This window comes from Dasypus novemcinctus, chromosome 3, assembly GCF_030445035.2.
Source record: "Dasypus novemcinctus isolate mDasNov1 chromosome 3, mDasNov1.1.hap2, whole genome shotgun sequence".
In the NCBI taxonomy this organism is placed as follows: domain Eukaryota; kingdom Metazoa; phylum Chordata; class Mammalia; order Cingulata; family Dasypodidae; genus Dasypus; species Dasypus novemcinctus.
Window position 1 is genome coordinate 27453144 of NC_080675.1, and position 16874 is coordinate 27470017.

The 16874-nt window shown below is 37.5% G+C and overlaps 1 protein-coding gene across 1 annotated transcript in view; it reads right to left on the bottom strand.

The window, feature by feature from the left end:
* The window catches only part of TSHR (thyroid stimulating hormone receptor), a 190972-nt gene that overhangs the window by 55073 nt on the left and 119025 nt on the right, over positions 1 to 16874 (bottom strand). The window contains exon 4 of the mRNA XM_004470897.3: positions 459 to 533. Coding sequence (XP_004470954.1) covers positions 459 to 533 — 75 coding nt within the window. The remainder of the gene's footprint in view (positions 1 to 458; positions 534 to 16874) is intronic.

Below are 16874 nucleotides of genomic sequence, written 5' to 3' on the forward strand. Positions count from 1 at the left end.
GCTCCAGCCCCCACACCCCTGTTCCTGCAAGAGATTGGATTTTACCCATTGTGGCTTTTGTTTTGCAGTATAACAGCTGCTCTAAAATTGTTTTGATACTCATTTCTCTAATAAAATCAACCAATTGGCCCTAAGGTTTTTTGTTTGTTCTATTCTGTTACAGTCCGTTTACAGACTATATATGAATGATTGTATTTTCTTCCTCATTTCTCTTAAGGAGGTCTCTTGTCCCAGCACTTTGTGGATTTTTTGACAGGTTTTTAAAAATGTGGGCCATTTCTTCTGATACTGTTTCTTTGCTTAATAGGGTGGGATGGGGTATGTGACAGGATGTGGTTTGACCTAGGCTATATACCACTAAAATGACCCTGATCCATTTCTTCCTAGGGAGATTCTGGCACACAACAGCATTATAATTTCCCACAAAGCCATGAGATGGTGGAGGATTTAACACTTACAGGAACTTCAGGAGTGGGAGCTCTTTTAAAGCATCATGGTCTATGTAAGTTAAGCTTCTGGTATTCCGAATCTCTCTGTAAAATTATAAAGAACACATTCACCAAAATAAATCCATTTAACTTTTCATTAAAGGTAAATTAAGATAAAATGACATAAAATAGGCTCAACATACACTCATGAGAAGAATACACATTTATGTGGGGTGCCAGGGACTACGGCTGCCAGGAGTTGGTCCCATCAACAATACATTATGCCCAGCTCCGCAAAGAGACACAACGCATGATTAGCCTGCTCCCATCATTGACTTGGTTCCAGTCCAGTTGAATTTATGGGCAACTTTTGTGTTAATTGTAGTCTCTGAGACTTTTTCTCCTTTTAGGCTTTGACAGAAAAGAAAAATACATCCAATGTTTTGTTGAGGACAAATACCTGCGTTATCCATAATAGCAAGTATCCTGGCAAGACGAACAGGCCCTGGCATGGGAGGTTGACTGGATTACATGATGGATGAAAGCATAGGCATAAGGGCAGTAAGTTTTCTCCATCAATTGGTATTTCAGATGTTGTGGATGCAATCTGTCTTAACAGTTCACTTAGGTTTATTTTGTGATTTAATATATATTTCTATAATTTAATATAAAACCTTTCAATATATTCAGTGTGATATCATGTATGTCTATAACTCACATTCTTAGGTTTATATACATGCTAATCAAGAATGCACATCTTCATTAGTGAATTAGTGATGTATTAATTAGAATAATGACTGTTGGAAATGGACTCTCAATGGTAAAATTAAAGGTATTCAAATTACGTAGATTGGCTAAAAGAAATTAAGGCACTCCCCAGGCTTAAAGGGAGACTATGTAAGAACCCACCAAGACCCGTAGCCTTTTCCCTAGGGATAACACCCGAGGCCTGATTCCTAAAGGGACCTGACTCCAGCCAATGGTGATGCCAAACAGAAGGCTTAGAATCTGGCCTCTGGAGTATTTTCCATTTTTTAAGAGTTTTACTAACGAGTAATTCGAATTCCATAAAATTCATCCATAGTAAGTATATAATTTGATGATTCTTAGTAAATTTATAGAGTTGTACAACCATCATCACAATCAAGTTTCAGAACATTTCCAAAACTAACAAAAGTAATCACATGCCCATTTGCAGTTAATCCCTGTTTCCTCCTCTTTGTCTAGGAAACACAGATCTTCTTTTTCTATATATAAATTTGCCTTCTATGGACATTACAGATAAATGGAATCATATATAGTCTTTTGTTTCTGGTTTCTTTATGAGGTACATCTACGTTGTAGCATGCACCAGTAGTTTATTCCATTTTATTGCTGAATAATCAGACAGACCTGGGATCAAATCTTGGTTCTGCCACTTTCTGGTTACATGACCTTGGGCCAGTTCCTTGACCTCTTTGAGTCACAATTTCCTCCTCTGTAAAACAGGGACAATAACAGTATCTGTTTCACAAGGCTCTTATGAGATTTAAATAGCACACAATAAGGGCTCTGTAAATGATGGCTCTTATTATTGCTATTCTTATGGGTGGCATGAAGGTTAGAGGTCTTGGTGTTGGAGGTGCTGCAAAGTTCTTGCAAAATTACCCATTGTTCGGTATCTTGACTAAGGAATTGAGTCTGAAACAGGCCTTTCACAAAGAGAGGAAAAGAGAGGATGGAATTAATCCTGAGAACAATTACTATCTACCCACACAGTTTATTGTCTAATTAACATAAACTTACTATTCCACTGTCTTCATCAGCATAATTTTACTATTGTAGGAGACTCTAGTCCAGACAAAAAAACTTTATTGTTCATTACAGGAACTTCTTGAAAGACCCATCAAGTCGTCAATGGAAAGCATCAACAGTTTATACTCCAAGACTCTTTGAACTCCTACCCTCAAAAGCCTCGCCTTGCTGTATCCACTAATCCTAAATGATTATCTCATGATCTTTTCCCAACCAAGCCCCTGCATGGAAAGATCCACTTTGAACCAGACTCTAAATTTTGTTCTGGTTTTAAAACTGAAAATGCTATAACCCTGAATTCCAGGAGGATTGGTAAAAAAAAGGACAAAATTCTGGGATACTATCAAACTTTGCTGCAGTGGGGCTCTCCTTTTTTCTCAGTGAGCAATATACTCCTTGCTAGAGCTTTCTATTTGGGGAAGATGTTTCTAGCTGCTCTCAGGGACAATCAAATGTAAACTAGTTAGGAGAGTTTGGAAATCATCTGGGTGGGCTTGTAATCTAGACAACTGCTCCAGAAGAGACTATTGTCAGACAAGCAGACTTGAGTGAGTAGCCCAAGAGAATGTCACAATGAAAGGCAGATGTGCCAGCTTAACCAGTTTAAAGGATAGAGAATGAAAGAGATATAAAATACTGCCATTGGTAAGTTACTCAAATGGGTCTGGCAACCTACCTGGGACTGTAAAAGAAGATAGACTTGGGAGAGGCTGCAAGGAGAGAGAGGGGAACACAAAAGAGGAGATGGATTTCTGGTGGATGGTAAAAGAAAAAGAGAGACAAAGAAGACATACCACAAGAAAACATTAAGGAAAAGAAGTCACTCTCTGGGGTAAGAAGACAGTTCAATACTTGCCTCACAAGTTACTTTTGAAAAATCTCTGCTGAATCAAAGAAGTGGTGGAAGGAGAAAGAGGGCATGGACTGGCAGTAGTTTGGCTAAATGGAAATAGAGGATAGCCAAAACAAATGCAGGTGGTACAACCTTTTCAAAGATAGAAAGCAAGGATGGGTGGAGGTAAGTAACAAATTACTTCTGATGAGAGGAGCAGATTGAAAGATGAGTCTAATTTTGAATGAGTTCAAAGCATACCTGGGAGGGTGTGTTTAAATCATACAATTTTGAGTTAAGTATTTATGGCCCAAGCATGCAGAAGACTGGCTATGGTAATGGGAAGTTGGGGACACTCACCAAGAGAAGAGAAACTTGTAAAGAACTGCAGCACTGTGAATGGAGATGCCCTCCAGAGTGAACATGGGTAAAAGCTGAAGATGGCAGCACCTTCAGATGCCTAGACCCCTGAGTGACTGCATGGAGGAGAGCAGGAGGGCCTGCTCATCTACCCATACTGTTCCATGAGCAAGACACAAACTTCAGTTATTTTAGGCCTTACACATTTTTTTTTTTTTTGGTCTATTTATTACTGGAATTAGCCTACCCAAACTAATAGAAATAAGCATAGATAAAATTATTAAGATTCAAAACACGCTATTAACACTGGTCATTTCTAGTAGATAGGCTTGGAGCAAAGAATATGAGATTTTTACTTTTATTTTGTCTTCTTCAAAAGGAAAAAAATGTAAATAAATGTACATAAAAAAAAAAATCCCAGGCTTTAAAAAACAAAGCAAAACAATGTACACTCTATATCAGAGCACAGGTACTTCTATGCAAGTGGGGCTATTGGGCTGTGTCAGAGAAATATTTGAGGATCTTGAAACTTAGTGAATGGAAAAGCCCAGCCCTGGGAGATTAAAGAGTAAAGAGGTACTGAGTATATTTCTGACCACCTGGGATGGTTCTACCAATGAGGGGGTGAGAGAACTGACTTAGGTGAAGCAAGTAATGATCATCTTCATTTTGCTGATAAAATGATGAGGACAGGCTGAGAGGAGTTAAGTGGTTGTTCTTATGTCCTGAAGTTAGAGGCAATACTGGGCTTCAGCCTAGGACTTCTGACTCCAAATACTGCTGGCTTGCTTGCTTGTTTCTTTTTTTCCTAAAGATGTTTATAGGAGATTCTCCACCAAAACTAAAAAGAAATTTAAATACCCATTATTGCTTAATTTCCCCTTCATTGGATATCAAATAAAATAGACATTTGGATGAAAAGTACAGCATTGATGTTCAGTTTGCAGTGCTTTCACAAGTCAGCAGATGAATAATTTGGCCTATATTAATGTGGGGAGCTGAATTATGTACCCTAATTAAGACACGTTCTTAATCAACATGCCTGTGGGTGTGAACCCATTGTAAACAGGATTTTTTAAGGTGTGGCCCAATTGCATGAGTTTGAATCTTTATCTGGAATACTGGAATCTTTTACAAAAACAGAAGAAAGTCAGACAAAGAGAGAGAAAGCTATGAGGACAAGCCAAAAGCCAGAAGTCAACGGAACCAGGAGAGAAAGGAGAGGAGATCACTCTGTGACTGGAAATCGAAGGAATCCAACAACTGCTGGCCAGCAAGAAGTCCTGTCCACCTGGGGAGGAAGCCCTCTGGCCTCTGAAATGGTGAACCAATAAATTCCTGTTGTCTAGGTTCTGTTTTTTTCTCCCCTCTGTCTGAGAAACAATTGTTAATTCTCAATAAGAGCTAAGAACAGGCCTAATCAGAGAAAAGATTTTGCCCAATAAGCACTACTGCAGGCGCTCAGGTTTAGCAGCTAACCTGAATCAAAAAATTGGGGAAATCAGCAACATGAGAGAAAGGAGCTCTGCTCAGGGAAGGAGGAGCAAAAGGAGAGGAATTGGACTCTTACCCGTCCACGATGAATGTGTAAAGTTGCTTAAAACAAGAAACTCCTTGAGAATATTAGCTAAAAACCTAGCTTTCGACCACGCCTCATGCTGTACTTCACTTTTTATTTTTTTTCTACGCTGCTTTTAAGTACCTATAATGGACCACTCTGACTTTAACAAGGTTTGCATGAGCTAGAGAGTAGAGCGGGGATACACTGATTCAAATTAAATGAATAATTCTTGTACATATATTATGAGCAACTTTACCTTGTGTTCTTGGAGGTACAAGGAAGTAGTTACTAATTATTTACTTCAAAAACAAGACACATGTATATATATATACCTGCAAAGGCATAATTTCATTATTTTAAATACTTTAAGTGGTATACGGTACCAAAATGAAAACTGGGGGAAACGGACTTGGCCCAGTGGTTAGGGCGTCCGTCTACCACATGGGAGGTCCGCGGTTCAAACCCCGGGCCTCCTTGACCTGTGTGGAGCTGGCCCATGCGCAGTGCTGATGCGCGCAAGGAGTGCCCTGCCACACAGGGGTGTCCCCCGCGTAGGGGAGCCCCACGCACAAGGAGTGCACCCATAAGGAGAGCCGCCCAGCACGAAGGAGGGAGCAGCCTGCCGAGGAATGGCGCCGCCCACCCACACTTCCCGTGCTGCTGATGACAACAGAAGCGGACAAAGAAACAAGACGCAGCAAAAAGACACAGAAAACAGACACCGGGGGAGGGGAGGGGAATTAAATAAATAAAAATAAATCTTAAAAAAAAAACCAGAATAACATTATCTTCTTTTGCTGCTGATGTTCTCCTCATTGAGGCTTTTCAATACATGTGGCAATAAGCCCTATGCACTGACATTTGAAATAAGCACTGCTTAGTTTAATATCTACCCTTGCAGAAAATCTAATATGGTGAAGAACTCTTTCACAAATAAACCAGAGGACAGTATTTTTTTTTAAGGAGGTACTGAGGATTGAACCCGGCACCTCATACACACAAAGCAGGCACTTAACCACTGAGCTACACCCACTCTTCAAGGGCATTAATTTTATACTCAGGAATCCTGGAAAAGTTCAGTTGATTGTACTGTGTCATCTATATATTAAATCATTCTGTATTGATATTTGGTGATTTATTTTATATCCCCAAAGCAATTCCCACCTCCTTGAGGATGGGAGAGTGATTTTTCAGTTTTGTTTTTCTCATCCAACTTGCAAAATGCTTTGTTTATAGTAAGTGCTTAATCAATGATTACAAAATAATGCATTGAACATTTAGTGGCATGCATCCCACAGTTCTCACTTATTTTTTTTAATAAGTGAGACTGAACCATTTGTAGATGGTGTCAGATGTATATTAGGAAAATTTGAAGAATGCAGGATGCATTATTTTATTTTCTAAGACATTAAACTCCAAATACCTCAACTATATAAAGCAAAAAATATGCTTTTACCACTTCATTTTAAACTTATTATTTTTTAAGTTATTGTATTCAACAGTTTCCTTTGCTGTAGGAAGTTAATACTTTTGCTCAGAGGGAGAAAATCAATATTTATAAGAGAAATGTGAGCAACTGGAATCTTTATGAGAAAGAAGACTATAATAAAAATGAAATAGTTGCTTTTAAGAGCAAACAATGTTTAAGTAGAACTTTATTACAAATTAGTCATTTTTATTTTTGGTGGGAGGATGGAGAAGCAAAATGGAGTGATTAATGGACATTACAGTTGCAGTCAGGAAATTTGGTTTTGAATTTTGGTACTTGTATTTTTATTGACCTGAGTTTCAGTGTTCTTGAGTCTCAGTATTATTCTATTACCTTTGGGTATTTTTTCATTTTTTGTTTGCCTATTTTGTTTTGTTTCTGAGGTACCAGAGCCTGGTGTTAAGCCTGAATCTGGGAAGCTGGCACTCAACCACTGAGCCACATCAGCTACCCCAGTTGGTTTTTTCATTTGTTTGCTTGTTGCTTTTTGTTGTTGTTTTTTAGGAGGCACTAGGGCTGAACCCAGGACTTCCCGTGTGGGAAACAGGCACTCAACCACTTGAGCCGCATCTACCCCCTCCTTTGGTTTTTCTTTTTCCTTTCCCTCCCCCTCCCCTTCCCCCACCCCGCTGGGGTTTTTTTGCTGTCTGTGTCCATTTGCTGTGTAATCTTCTGTATCTATTTCTCTTCTTGTCTTCTCGTCTTTCTCCTCTAGGATTCACCAGGATTAGATCCTGGGGACTCTGGTGTGGTGAGAGGTTCCCTGTCAATTGCACCACCTCAGTTCCTGGTCTCTGCTGCCCATCACCTAGCGGGCACTGGCTTGCCACACAGGCACTCGACTCACCATGCAGGCACATTTCTCTTCTTCTTTTTCACCAGAAAGTCCCAGGGATCGAACCTGGGTCCTCCCATGTGGAATGCAGAGGCCCTATCCCTTGAGCCACATTCACTTTCCCCTCCTTTGGTTTTAATTTACTGTTCTTTTCAAAATTTATTGTGAAGGATACTTAAATGATTTATTTTCAGTTTTCTTTTAAAAATGTCTTTTTAAAGCTATAATTTTCCATCTGAGCATTACTTTACTTCATCCTCTAGGATTTGATAGGTCAGATTTTTATTGTCATTTAGTTAAAAATCTTTTCTAATGTCCATTGTTATTTCTTCTTTGACTTAAGATTACTTAGAAGTGTATTGATTACTGGTCAGAGAACATGTCTGATTTTTTTTTTTTACTTTAAAAAATTTATTGAAATATATCACTTATACATAAACATAATAAACAATAAGTGTATAGGAATAATTGTGAACTTACAAAACAAACATATATAACATCATACAGGACTCTCATAACTCACGCTACCACCAATACCTTGCATTGTTGTTAAACATTTTTAACTAATGATTAAAGAACATTGTCAAAATATTACTAATAAGCAAAGTATTTTCTCCCAACCCACCCTATTATTATCTTTATATCATTTATATATGAACATACATAAACAATTAAGTATATAGTAAAAATTGTGAACTTACAAAGCAAACATGCATAACATCATACAGGGGTCCCATACATCAACCCTCCACCAACACTTTGCATTGTTGTGAGATCTTTGTTACAAATTATTAAAGAATATTGTCAAAATCTTACTACTAATCATAGTCCTTATCTTACATTTGGTGTGTTTTCCCCCAACCTACCCTATTATTATTTTTTAAATGTATTTTTTATAACAGAAGTTGTAAACTTATAAAACAATCATGCACATGTGCAGAATTCTCAAACAACACCCCTCTATCAACCGTACCACACTGTGATGGAACATTTGTTACAGATAATATCATCTGATTGTTACCATGTCCATAGTATACATTTGGCACATATTTTCCATACTGCCCCATTATCAACACAGTACATCTTTGGCATAGATGCAAGAATATTACATTATTACTGCAAACCACAGTCCATAGATCACTCCAGTTGTATTTTTCCCATGCTTCTCCACATTCCCACTACCCTGCAGTACTGATGTACATTTACTCTCACTCACAGAGGACACTCTTGCATCTGTATCATCAACTACAATTCTCATCCACCTCTTGGTTTACTGTGCTATTCAGTTACTAGATTATTCTGTAGCGTTCTATTGGCATTTACATAACTAGACTATCATCTTCAGTCACACCCCCATTTATAAACTAGCTGTTACTCACTCTTTGTTACCATCTACTCTATACATTTCCATACTTTTACATTAAAGCTAATTAAAACTTCTACAAACATTAAACATCAGTAGTCCATTTCAGTCCTCCTCTTATCTCCTTTAAGAATCCACCACCTACCACCAGGTCTTGAAGATATTTTCCTACAATATCTTCTAGAAGCTTTATGGTTCATGTTTTGCTTTTATTTTTAGGTTTTTGATCCATTTTGAGTTAATTTTTTGATAAGGTATGAGATAGGGGTCCTCTTTCCTTCCTTTGGCTATGTATATCCAGTTCTTCAGAACCATTTGTTGAATGAACTCTTCTGCCTGAGCTGTGCGGGTTTAACAGGCTAATCAAAAATCAGTTATCCATACATTTAAGAGTCTGTTTCTGAACCGTCAATTTGGTTCCATTGGTCTATGTGTCAGTCTTTATGCCAGTACCAAGCTGTTTTTACCATTATAGCTAGGTAATATGATTTAAAGTCTAGAGATGAGGGCTTTGCTCTTCCTTTTTAAGATGTTTCTGGCTGTTCAGGACCCTTTACCCTTCCAAATAAATTTGATAATCGTGTTTTCCATTTCTTTTTAAATGCTGGTGGAATTTTTATCCAGATTGCATTGAATCTGTATATCAATTTGAGTAGAATCAACATCTTAATAATATTTAGCCTTCCAATCCATGAGCATGGAATGTTCTAGTTATTTAGGCCTTTTAAAATTTTTTAAACATTGAGTTGCAGTTTTCTGAATACAAGTGGTTTACATCATTGGTTAAGTTTATTCCTATTTCAGTTTTATCTGTCATATTTTATTTTCCCCACTCTTTTGACACTTTTGGTTACTTTTATTGATATAATTCTCATTTCTAGACTCTTCCAGGCCTTTCTCTCCTGTCTTTTCTTTTCAGGCTCTAGCACATCCTTTAGCATTTCCTGAAAATCTGGTCTCTTGTTTAGAAATTCTCTCCGTTTCTGTTTATCTGTAAATATTCTAAAATTGCCCTATTTTTTGAAAGACAATCTTGCCAGATAAAAGACTGGAAGTTTTTCTCTTGTAGTATCTTAAATATATCAGACCACTGTCTTCTTGCCTCCATGGTTTCTGGTAAGAAATCAGCACTTAATCTTATTGGGTATCCCTTATATGTTATGCATTGCTTTTCTCCTGCTGTTCTCAGAATTCTCTTTTTCTTTGACATTTGACATTCTCATGAGTATGTGTCTTGGAGTTGGTCTATTTGGATTTTTTGGATGGTAGTACATTGTGCTTCTTGGACACGGATATCCATGTCCTTCAATAGGGCTGGGAAAGTTTCTACCATTATTCCTTCAAATATTCCTTTTGCCCCTTTTCCCTACTCTTCTCCTTCTGGGACACACATGACATGTATGTTTGCATGCATATTGCTGCCATTTAGTTCTCTGAGACCTTGTTCAATTTTTCTATTCTTTTCTTCATCTGTTCTTTTGTAGGTTTACTTTCAGAGGCAATTTCTTCAAGCTCACCAATCCTTTCTTCTGCTTCCTCAAATCTGCTATTATATGATTCCAATGTTTTTTAATTTCCTTTACTGTGACATTCATTCCCATAAGATCTGCTATTTTTCTATGTATGCTTTCAAATTCTTCTTTGTGCTCATCCAATGTCTCCTTAATATCCTTAATCTCTTTAGCCATCTCATGGAATTTATTAAGGAGATTTGTTTGAACATCTATGGTTAGTTGTCTCAATTCCTTTATGTCATCTGGGGGCTTATCTTGTTCCTTTAACTGGACCATAGCTTCCTGCTTCTTGGTGTGGATTTTAATTTTTTGTTGGTGTCTTGGCATCTGGCTTACTAGAGTATTTATTCTGGGTGCAGTTTTTCTCTTTAGTTTAGGGCTTCCTGACCTTTCTTCCTTGCTGGTTGTGCAGTAGGAGCCAAGGATTTCATTGGTGCTATAAGCTGTGGAGGCTCAACCTGCCCTCATTGCCCCAGGGACCAATGAAGCTTCTCCCAACTTTCTCCTTTGCAAAGGGTAGGGACAGACTCATAGCTGTGTGGAATAATCCAAGTTGTGCAGGCCTAGATTGTAGTTGTCTAGAGAGACTAGTGAAGTTTCATACACCTTTCTCCCCTGCTTGGGGTGGGGATGGAGCTGCAGGTGTGGGCAGCAATCTATGCAGTGTGAGTCCAAGATGACCACAGTTGCCCTGATAGACTTCCCATTATTCAGTCTGTGCCAGTCAAGTGTACCTGAAGTTACCTAGATAGGCTGGTGCAGGGCCCTCCAGCCTCCTCCCTGCCAGAATGAGGCTGAACCCTAGGCTAGGGCTCCAGGATGATCTGGGCAAAAGAAACTGGCTCCTACTGTCACTGTGATTTTCAGTCAGGCTGGCTTCCCATCATGCTGGTGGTGGAGTCAAAATGTTGACCACAGGCCTCTTTCCAACTTGGACAGATTCACACCCTACCTGTTCCTAGGGTTATACCTCAGCCAGCTGAGTCTACTAATCAGTAACTGAAATTGGTGGCCAGTTGTCTCCTCTGCCCCTGTTTTTGGGAATTGGAGCTTCCCATTCCAGCCACAGAACAGCTCCTGGGTGGCTTGCACTGCTAAATAGGAGAATCGCCAGCCTCCATGGCTTGGCCAGTGATTTCCTGAAGGGGCTGGCACAGGTCCCCCAGCCTCCTTCCTGCCAGAGGTGGGGTTGGAGCTTAGGCTAGAGCTGCAGTCTGACCTGGATGGAAAGAAGCCAGTCCCTACCAGCACTGTGGTTTTCAGTCGGCCGCGTTTCCCTTAGAGCCAGGAGCAGAGTTAATAATTGCAGCTACCAGCCTCTTTCTGACTTGGACAGGTTCAAACTTTAGCTCTTCTTAGGATTATACTTTAGCCCACTTAATTTATTCATCAGTAGCTGAAGTTGGTGCCCAACCGTCTCTTTATCCCCCATTTTTGGGACATGGAGCTTTCAATTCCAGCCGTGGAACAGCTCCCAAGATGGCTTGTGCCTCCAGTGGAGGATGGGCACCAGCCTCTGGCGTGGAGTGCTCTACTTATGAGTCTTCTCTACAGATGGGCAGTCTCCTCCTTCTGTTCCTTCAGGGGTATTGCAGGATGCTCTTCTGGCCTCCTGGAGCCCCCAAACAGGTGCTTCAGCTAGCTCCAGCTAGCTGGGTGTTTATTAACTGGCCTGTAGCAGGAGGTAATGGCTCCTTTCTCTGCCACCATCTTGCTGGTTGTCCTCCAGCATGTTGATTTTAATATTTTTTTAAGTTGTGCTTAGAGCCCAACATTTGCTTAATTTTAGTAAATGGTCTATATGACCTTGAAAATAATATGTATTCTGCAATTGTTGGGTACAGTGGTTTATGTAAGTCAAATAAAGGATAAGTTTGAAATTATGTTGTTCAGATTTTCTATGCTTATTAATTTTGTGTATTAGCAATTACTTTTTTGGTATACTTGTTCCATTTTAGTTACTTATAAAGGTATATATATTTTAAAAGAAACTCCCATTGTGATTATGGATTTGTCTCTTTCTCTTTTCAGTTCTGTCAATTTCTGCTTTACATCATTTGAAGCTATGCTCTTACAGGCATTCGAATTTAGAATCTATATCTTTTTGGTAAAATATTCCATTTATCATAATGAATTAGCCCCTTTTTATATACAGTAAATCTTCATACTTTATATATTGTCAATGTTAGATCAATTTTTCTTAGTGTTTGCACATGATACATTCATATCGTTATATTTAAAGTATGTCTCTTATTAGCAGCATACAGTTGGCATTATTTAAATTAATCAATCTGACCATCTTTGTATTTAAATTAGGGTTTTTGTCCTTTTACATTTAATATAATTAGCATAAGTACTATTAAGGGTTAAATCTATTTGTGTCGAGTTCTTTATTTCTTCTCTGATCTCTGCCTTATTTTGATTAATTTAATTTGTATAAGTCCATTCCCCTTATCCTTTAACTTATTGGTTACCCATTGTTTTATAATTATTTTAGTTGCTACCCAATAGACTGAAAGATTTAGTCATAATTTATAGAAGTCTAATAACAATTAGTACTTTCATGACTTCACAGACAATTCAAGGACCTTAGAACATTTTAGCATGATTTATAACCCTGTCATCTCTTTTTTGTTGTTGTTATTGTGAGATTTAATTATTTTTATACAGGCATTTCTTACTCTGTATGGTTCCAATATGCAGACTTTCAGTTACCACAATTTAGTTAAATAATTATAGTCCCCTGACAACACAGGTCAAATTTCTGTTGACATGGTATGTTATATGGGAGTTGGTCCACAAATCACTATGTAAATAACATATGTGTATTGTGGTCAACGACCATAATGTCACTTCTTTCAAAAGTCTGTTAGTGATTGATCATTGCACACCTGTAATTCAATTCATGCCAGAGAGAAAAGCATGAAAGTGTGTTGTCTCTGATTCCCAGATTAAACCCGCATGAAATTTTATCAAAAAAAAGGATAATTGAAAGAAGGAAATCGGCCAACAAAAATGAAAGTCTAGCAAAGAAAAGATATGTGATGCTAGAATTAAAATTCTAATCAAACATAAATGGAGTTATAAGAAATAGCTGACTTTGAGAATGTTGACTTTGCTGCCATTTGACTCTAGATATCCAGCCAGAGGAACTTAGTGAAGCCTAATTTATGAACATAAATGAGGAAAATGATTGTGATAAAAAGGTTTAATATATCTCAGAGGAAGTGATGCTGGCAAAAAATATTCACATTAAAGGAACACTCAGAGATATTTAATGACATTAAAAATTCAAAGAAAAAATATTGGAAGCAGGTCCAAGCATAGAAAGAGGTATTATAATTCACCAAGGCATAGAAATGATGTTCTTGGTATTGTAAGTTAAATAAAGAGAAACTACTTGTTACACAGAAAGTTACAAAGAAATAAAACACTTCTTCTGTTTCTAATGTTTTAAACTATAGTATTCTAAATATGAGTTTAATTATGTTTCATTTCCTTACACATTTATAACTTATTGTAAGAGAGTTTTAATTTTTTAATAGAAAATTTAAAAGGTCAGGGAACAATTTTAATTTTCCCACTGATTATTAAGGTTATTTTGCATAGTTCCAGCTTGCATGGTCATTTTTACAGTCCTGCATGATCATGCAGAGTGGGGACTATCTGTATTTTAAACACAAAAATTTCATTTTGTGTAGTCAATGTTAATTTATATTTACTCATACATAATATTTACCCTTTCTGTTGCTTTTCATTTCCTCCTGTACCTTTGTGCTACCACGTTGGAAATTTTCCTTCTGCCTTAAAAATTGCCTTTTGAAATTTCTTCAATATGAAAGTACTGGTGATAAATTCTCTCAATTTCATCTCCTTGAAAATATATTTCTTTGTCTTCATTTTTGAAGGATCTTTTTGCTGGGTTAAGAGATATTTGTTACTGTTAGTTTTCTGTTCTGTTCTTTGGATACATCATTCTATTGCCTCATGGGTTCCATTATTTCTATTGAAAAGTGAGCTATCAGTTTCATCTTTGGGTTTAGCACTTTTACAATGTGCAGTGATGTAATTTTATTTGTATTTATCCTTTTGGGGTTTTTGGTTCTTCTTACATCTGTGACTTGATATCTCATGAGGTTGGGAAAATTCTCTTCAAATATTGCTTCTCTTTCATTTTTTTCTTTTCCTTGGACTCCAGTATTAGGAATGTTAGATGTTTAACAATCCCATATATTTCTTATTTTCCTTTTCTTTTTGCTTCAGGCTGGATATATTCTTCTGACTTATTTTCCAGGTTACTAATTCTCTCTTCAGCTGTATCTAATCTGTTGTTAAAACCAATAGTTCAAATTTGCATATGATCCTTTCTTATAATTTCCAGTTTTCCTTTAAAGTTCTCTATCTTGCCACTTAATTTCTTTAACATATTAATTACAGTTTTAAAATCTGTATGTGATAACTTCAATATCTCATTCTCCTTTGAATCATTCTGTTGTCTGTTTTTTCTATGTTTCCCATAAATTCTTATCTTTTTGTAGACATGGCTATTTTTTATTGACTTAAAACTGAGTTTTAGTCTTTATGAGGATCCATCTATTTCCAATCCCCTACTTTTAGGATGGAACTTTTGAGGATGAAGGTGAGATCCTGGGGTGTCAGGATCTATTCTCCTCAGTGAGCCCTGAATTCAAATTTTTATTTCTCTAACCTTATGAGATTACTTAAATCACTATTTACAATTCAAGAAATACCTCGGGGGAAAATAACCAAATGTTAGGCTCACCTCTCAGGACTTTTCTTCTCTCAGTTAAAGTCCTTGCTTCCTTTATGGTTCTCCAATATCATTAGACTTCTATTTTTTCCATACAGCACCTCTACTTCTTCTCAGATTAACAGTTGATCTGATAAAAACTAGTCTACCATAGCTGGAAGCAACATTCTGGGTTTCAGTATTATTGAAGACAGCATATTGTGGTGCTTAGGGTATGGTTTTTAAATCTTTTTATTTGAGCAGTTGTAGGTTTACAGAAAAATCATGTGGAAAATACAGAAAGGGAATGATTTTTTTGTGCCAGATATTTACGGCTTAAAAATTCTGGCTCCATCCCTTAGTAACTGTGTGTCTTAGGTTGCCACATGGCTACTGAAGTAAAGTACCAGAAATGTGTTGAGTTTTATAATGGGGACTTATTTGGGGTAAACACTTAAAATTCTGAGGCCATGGAATGTCCAAATCAAGGATTAGCTGAGATGCTTTCTCCCCAAAATCAGTTGCCACCTGGTAAAGCAAGATGGCCACTGATCCCTGCTGAGATCTCTGCCTCCTCCTCCAGAATCTACTATCTCCTGGAGATCAGCTGAAGGCAGCCAGGCACAGGGCTTGTCTCTTACTGGGCCTCTTCTGTAAGTCTTTTGGGGCTTCTCCACCTTTCTGCAGCTGTGGGGGAACCTGGAGTCCTTTCACATGGCCAGATCAAATATGCAGAGCTCTCTTTTTCTGTATTTGTCTGTCTCTCTCTGTGTCTCTGTTTATATCAGACCCAGCAAAAGGACGAAGACTCAACCTGAGTCACACCTTATTGACACAGTCCAATCAAAAGGGTCTAACACCCACAGGAATAGATTACTTAAAAAACACAATCTTTTTCTTTTTGGCATTGATAAAAGAACTTCAAACTGGCATACTATGTGACTTAGGGAAACATACTTAACTTCTCTGTGTGTGTATTTTGCTTATATAAATAATGAAACAATAATTCCTACTTCAAAGGGTTGGCTTTGAGGGTTAAATAAAGTACAAAAAATGGTTAGTATAGTGTCTAGAACATATTAAGTATTTAAAGATGATAGGTATTGTCTCTTTATCAAGAAAATGTAGTTAATATTCCACAACACATGGTTTCTCAAAATACTAAAATGTGATTATGTATGTAAAGCTCTTTATTAGCAGTAATGTACTAGAGAAGTAGAAGCAGAATAATATTAAAGTGTATTGAAGGAGTGGATGTGGCTCAGGAGCTTGAGCACCTGCTTTCCTCATGGGAGGTCCCAGGTTTGGTTCCCAGTGCCTTCTGAAAACAAAACAAAAAAAAAAACAAGCAACAAGAAAACAAACAAACAAAAAGACCAACTTAGCAGAGCCGATGTGGCTCAGTGGTTGAATGCTAGCTTCCTACACATGAGTTCCCAGTTAAATCCCAAGGCCTGGTACCTCAAAAAAAAAAAAAGAAAAAGTTTATTGACAGGTTTTTCAGTGCTAGGTAGTGTGCTAAATGCTTACATGCATTACCTCATTCAACATTTATAATTACCATATGAAGCTGGAACACTTATTACTCTTATTTTACAAATGAGGAAACTGAGGCTAGGAAAGATTATAAAATTTATCCAAGGTTACATAGTGAGTAGGCTGAGAAGCCAGAGTTCAAGCCCAACCGGACCAATTCCAAAGCCAGAGTTCTTAACCGCCCTCCTATTTTAACCTCACTAAGCTTCTCTTCTCTTTCCAAAGGAAAATGATAAGTTTTGTGTAACCCAGTATCTTGCCCAGGCCGTGGTATCAAGTAGGTAATAATTAAAATTTATTGACTCATTGATATCCACACCAATAAAATCTGCTGACACTATAATAATAGAATGAAATAGTTCAGAAAGATATCTAATGCTGTCTTTCAGCTTCTAACTATGGTAGTGAGAAG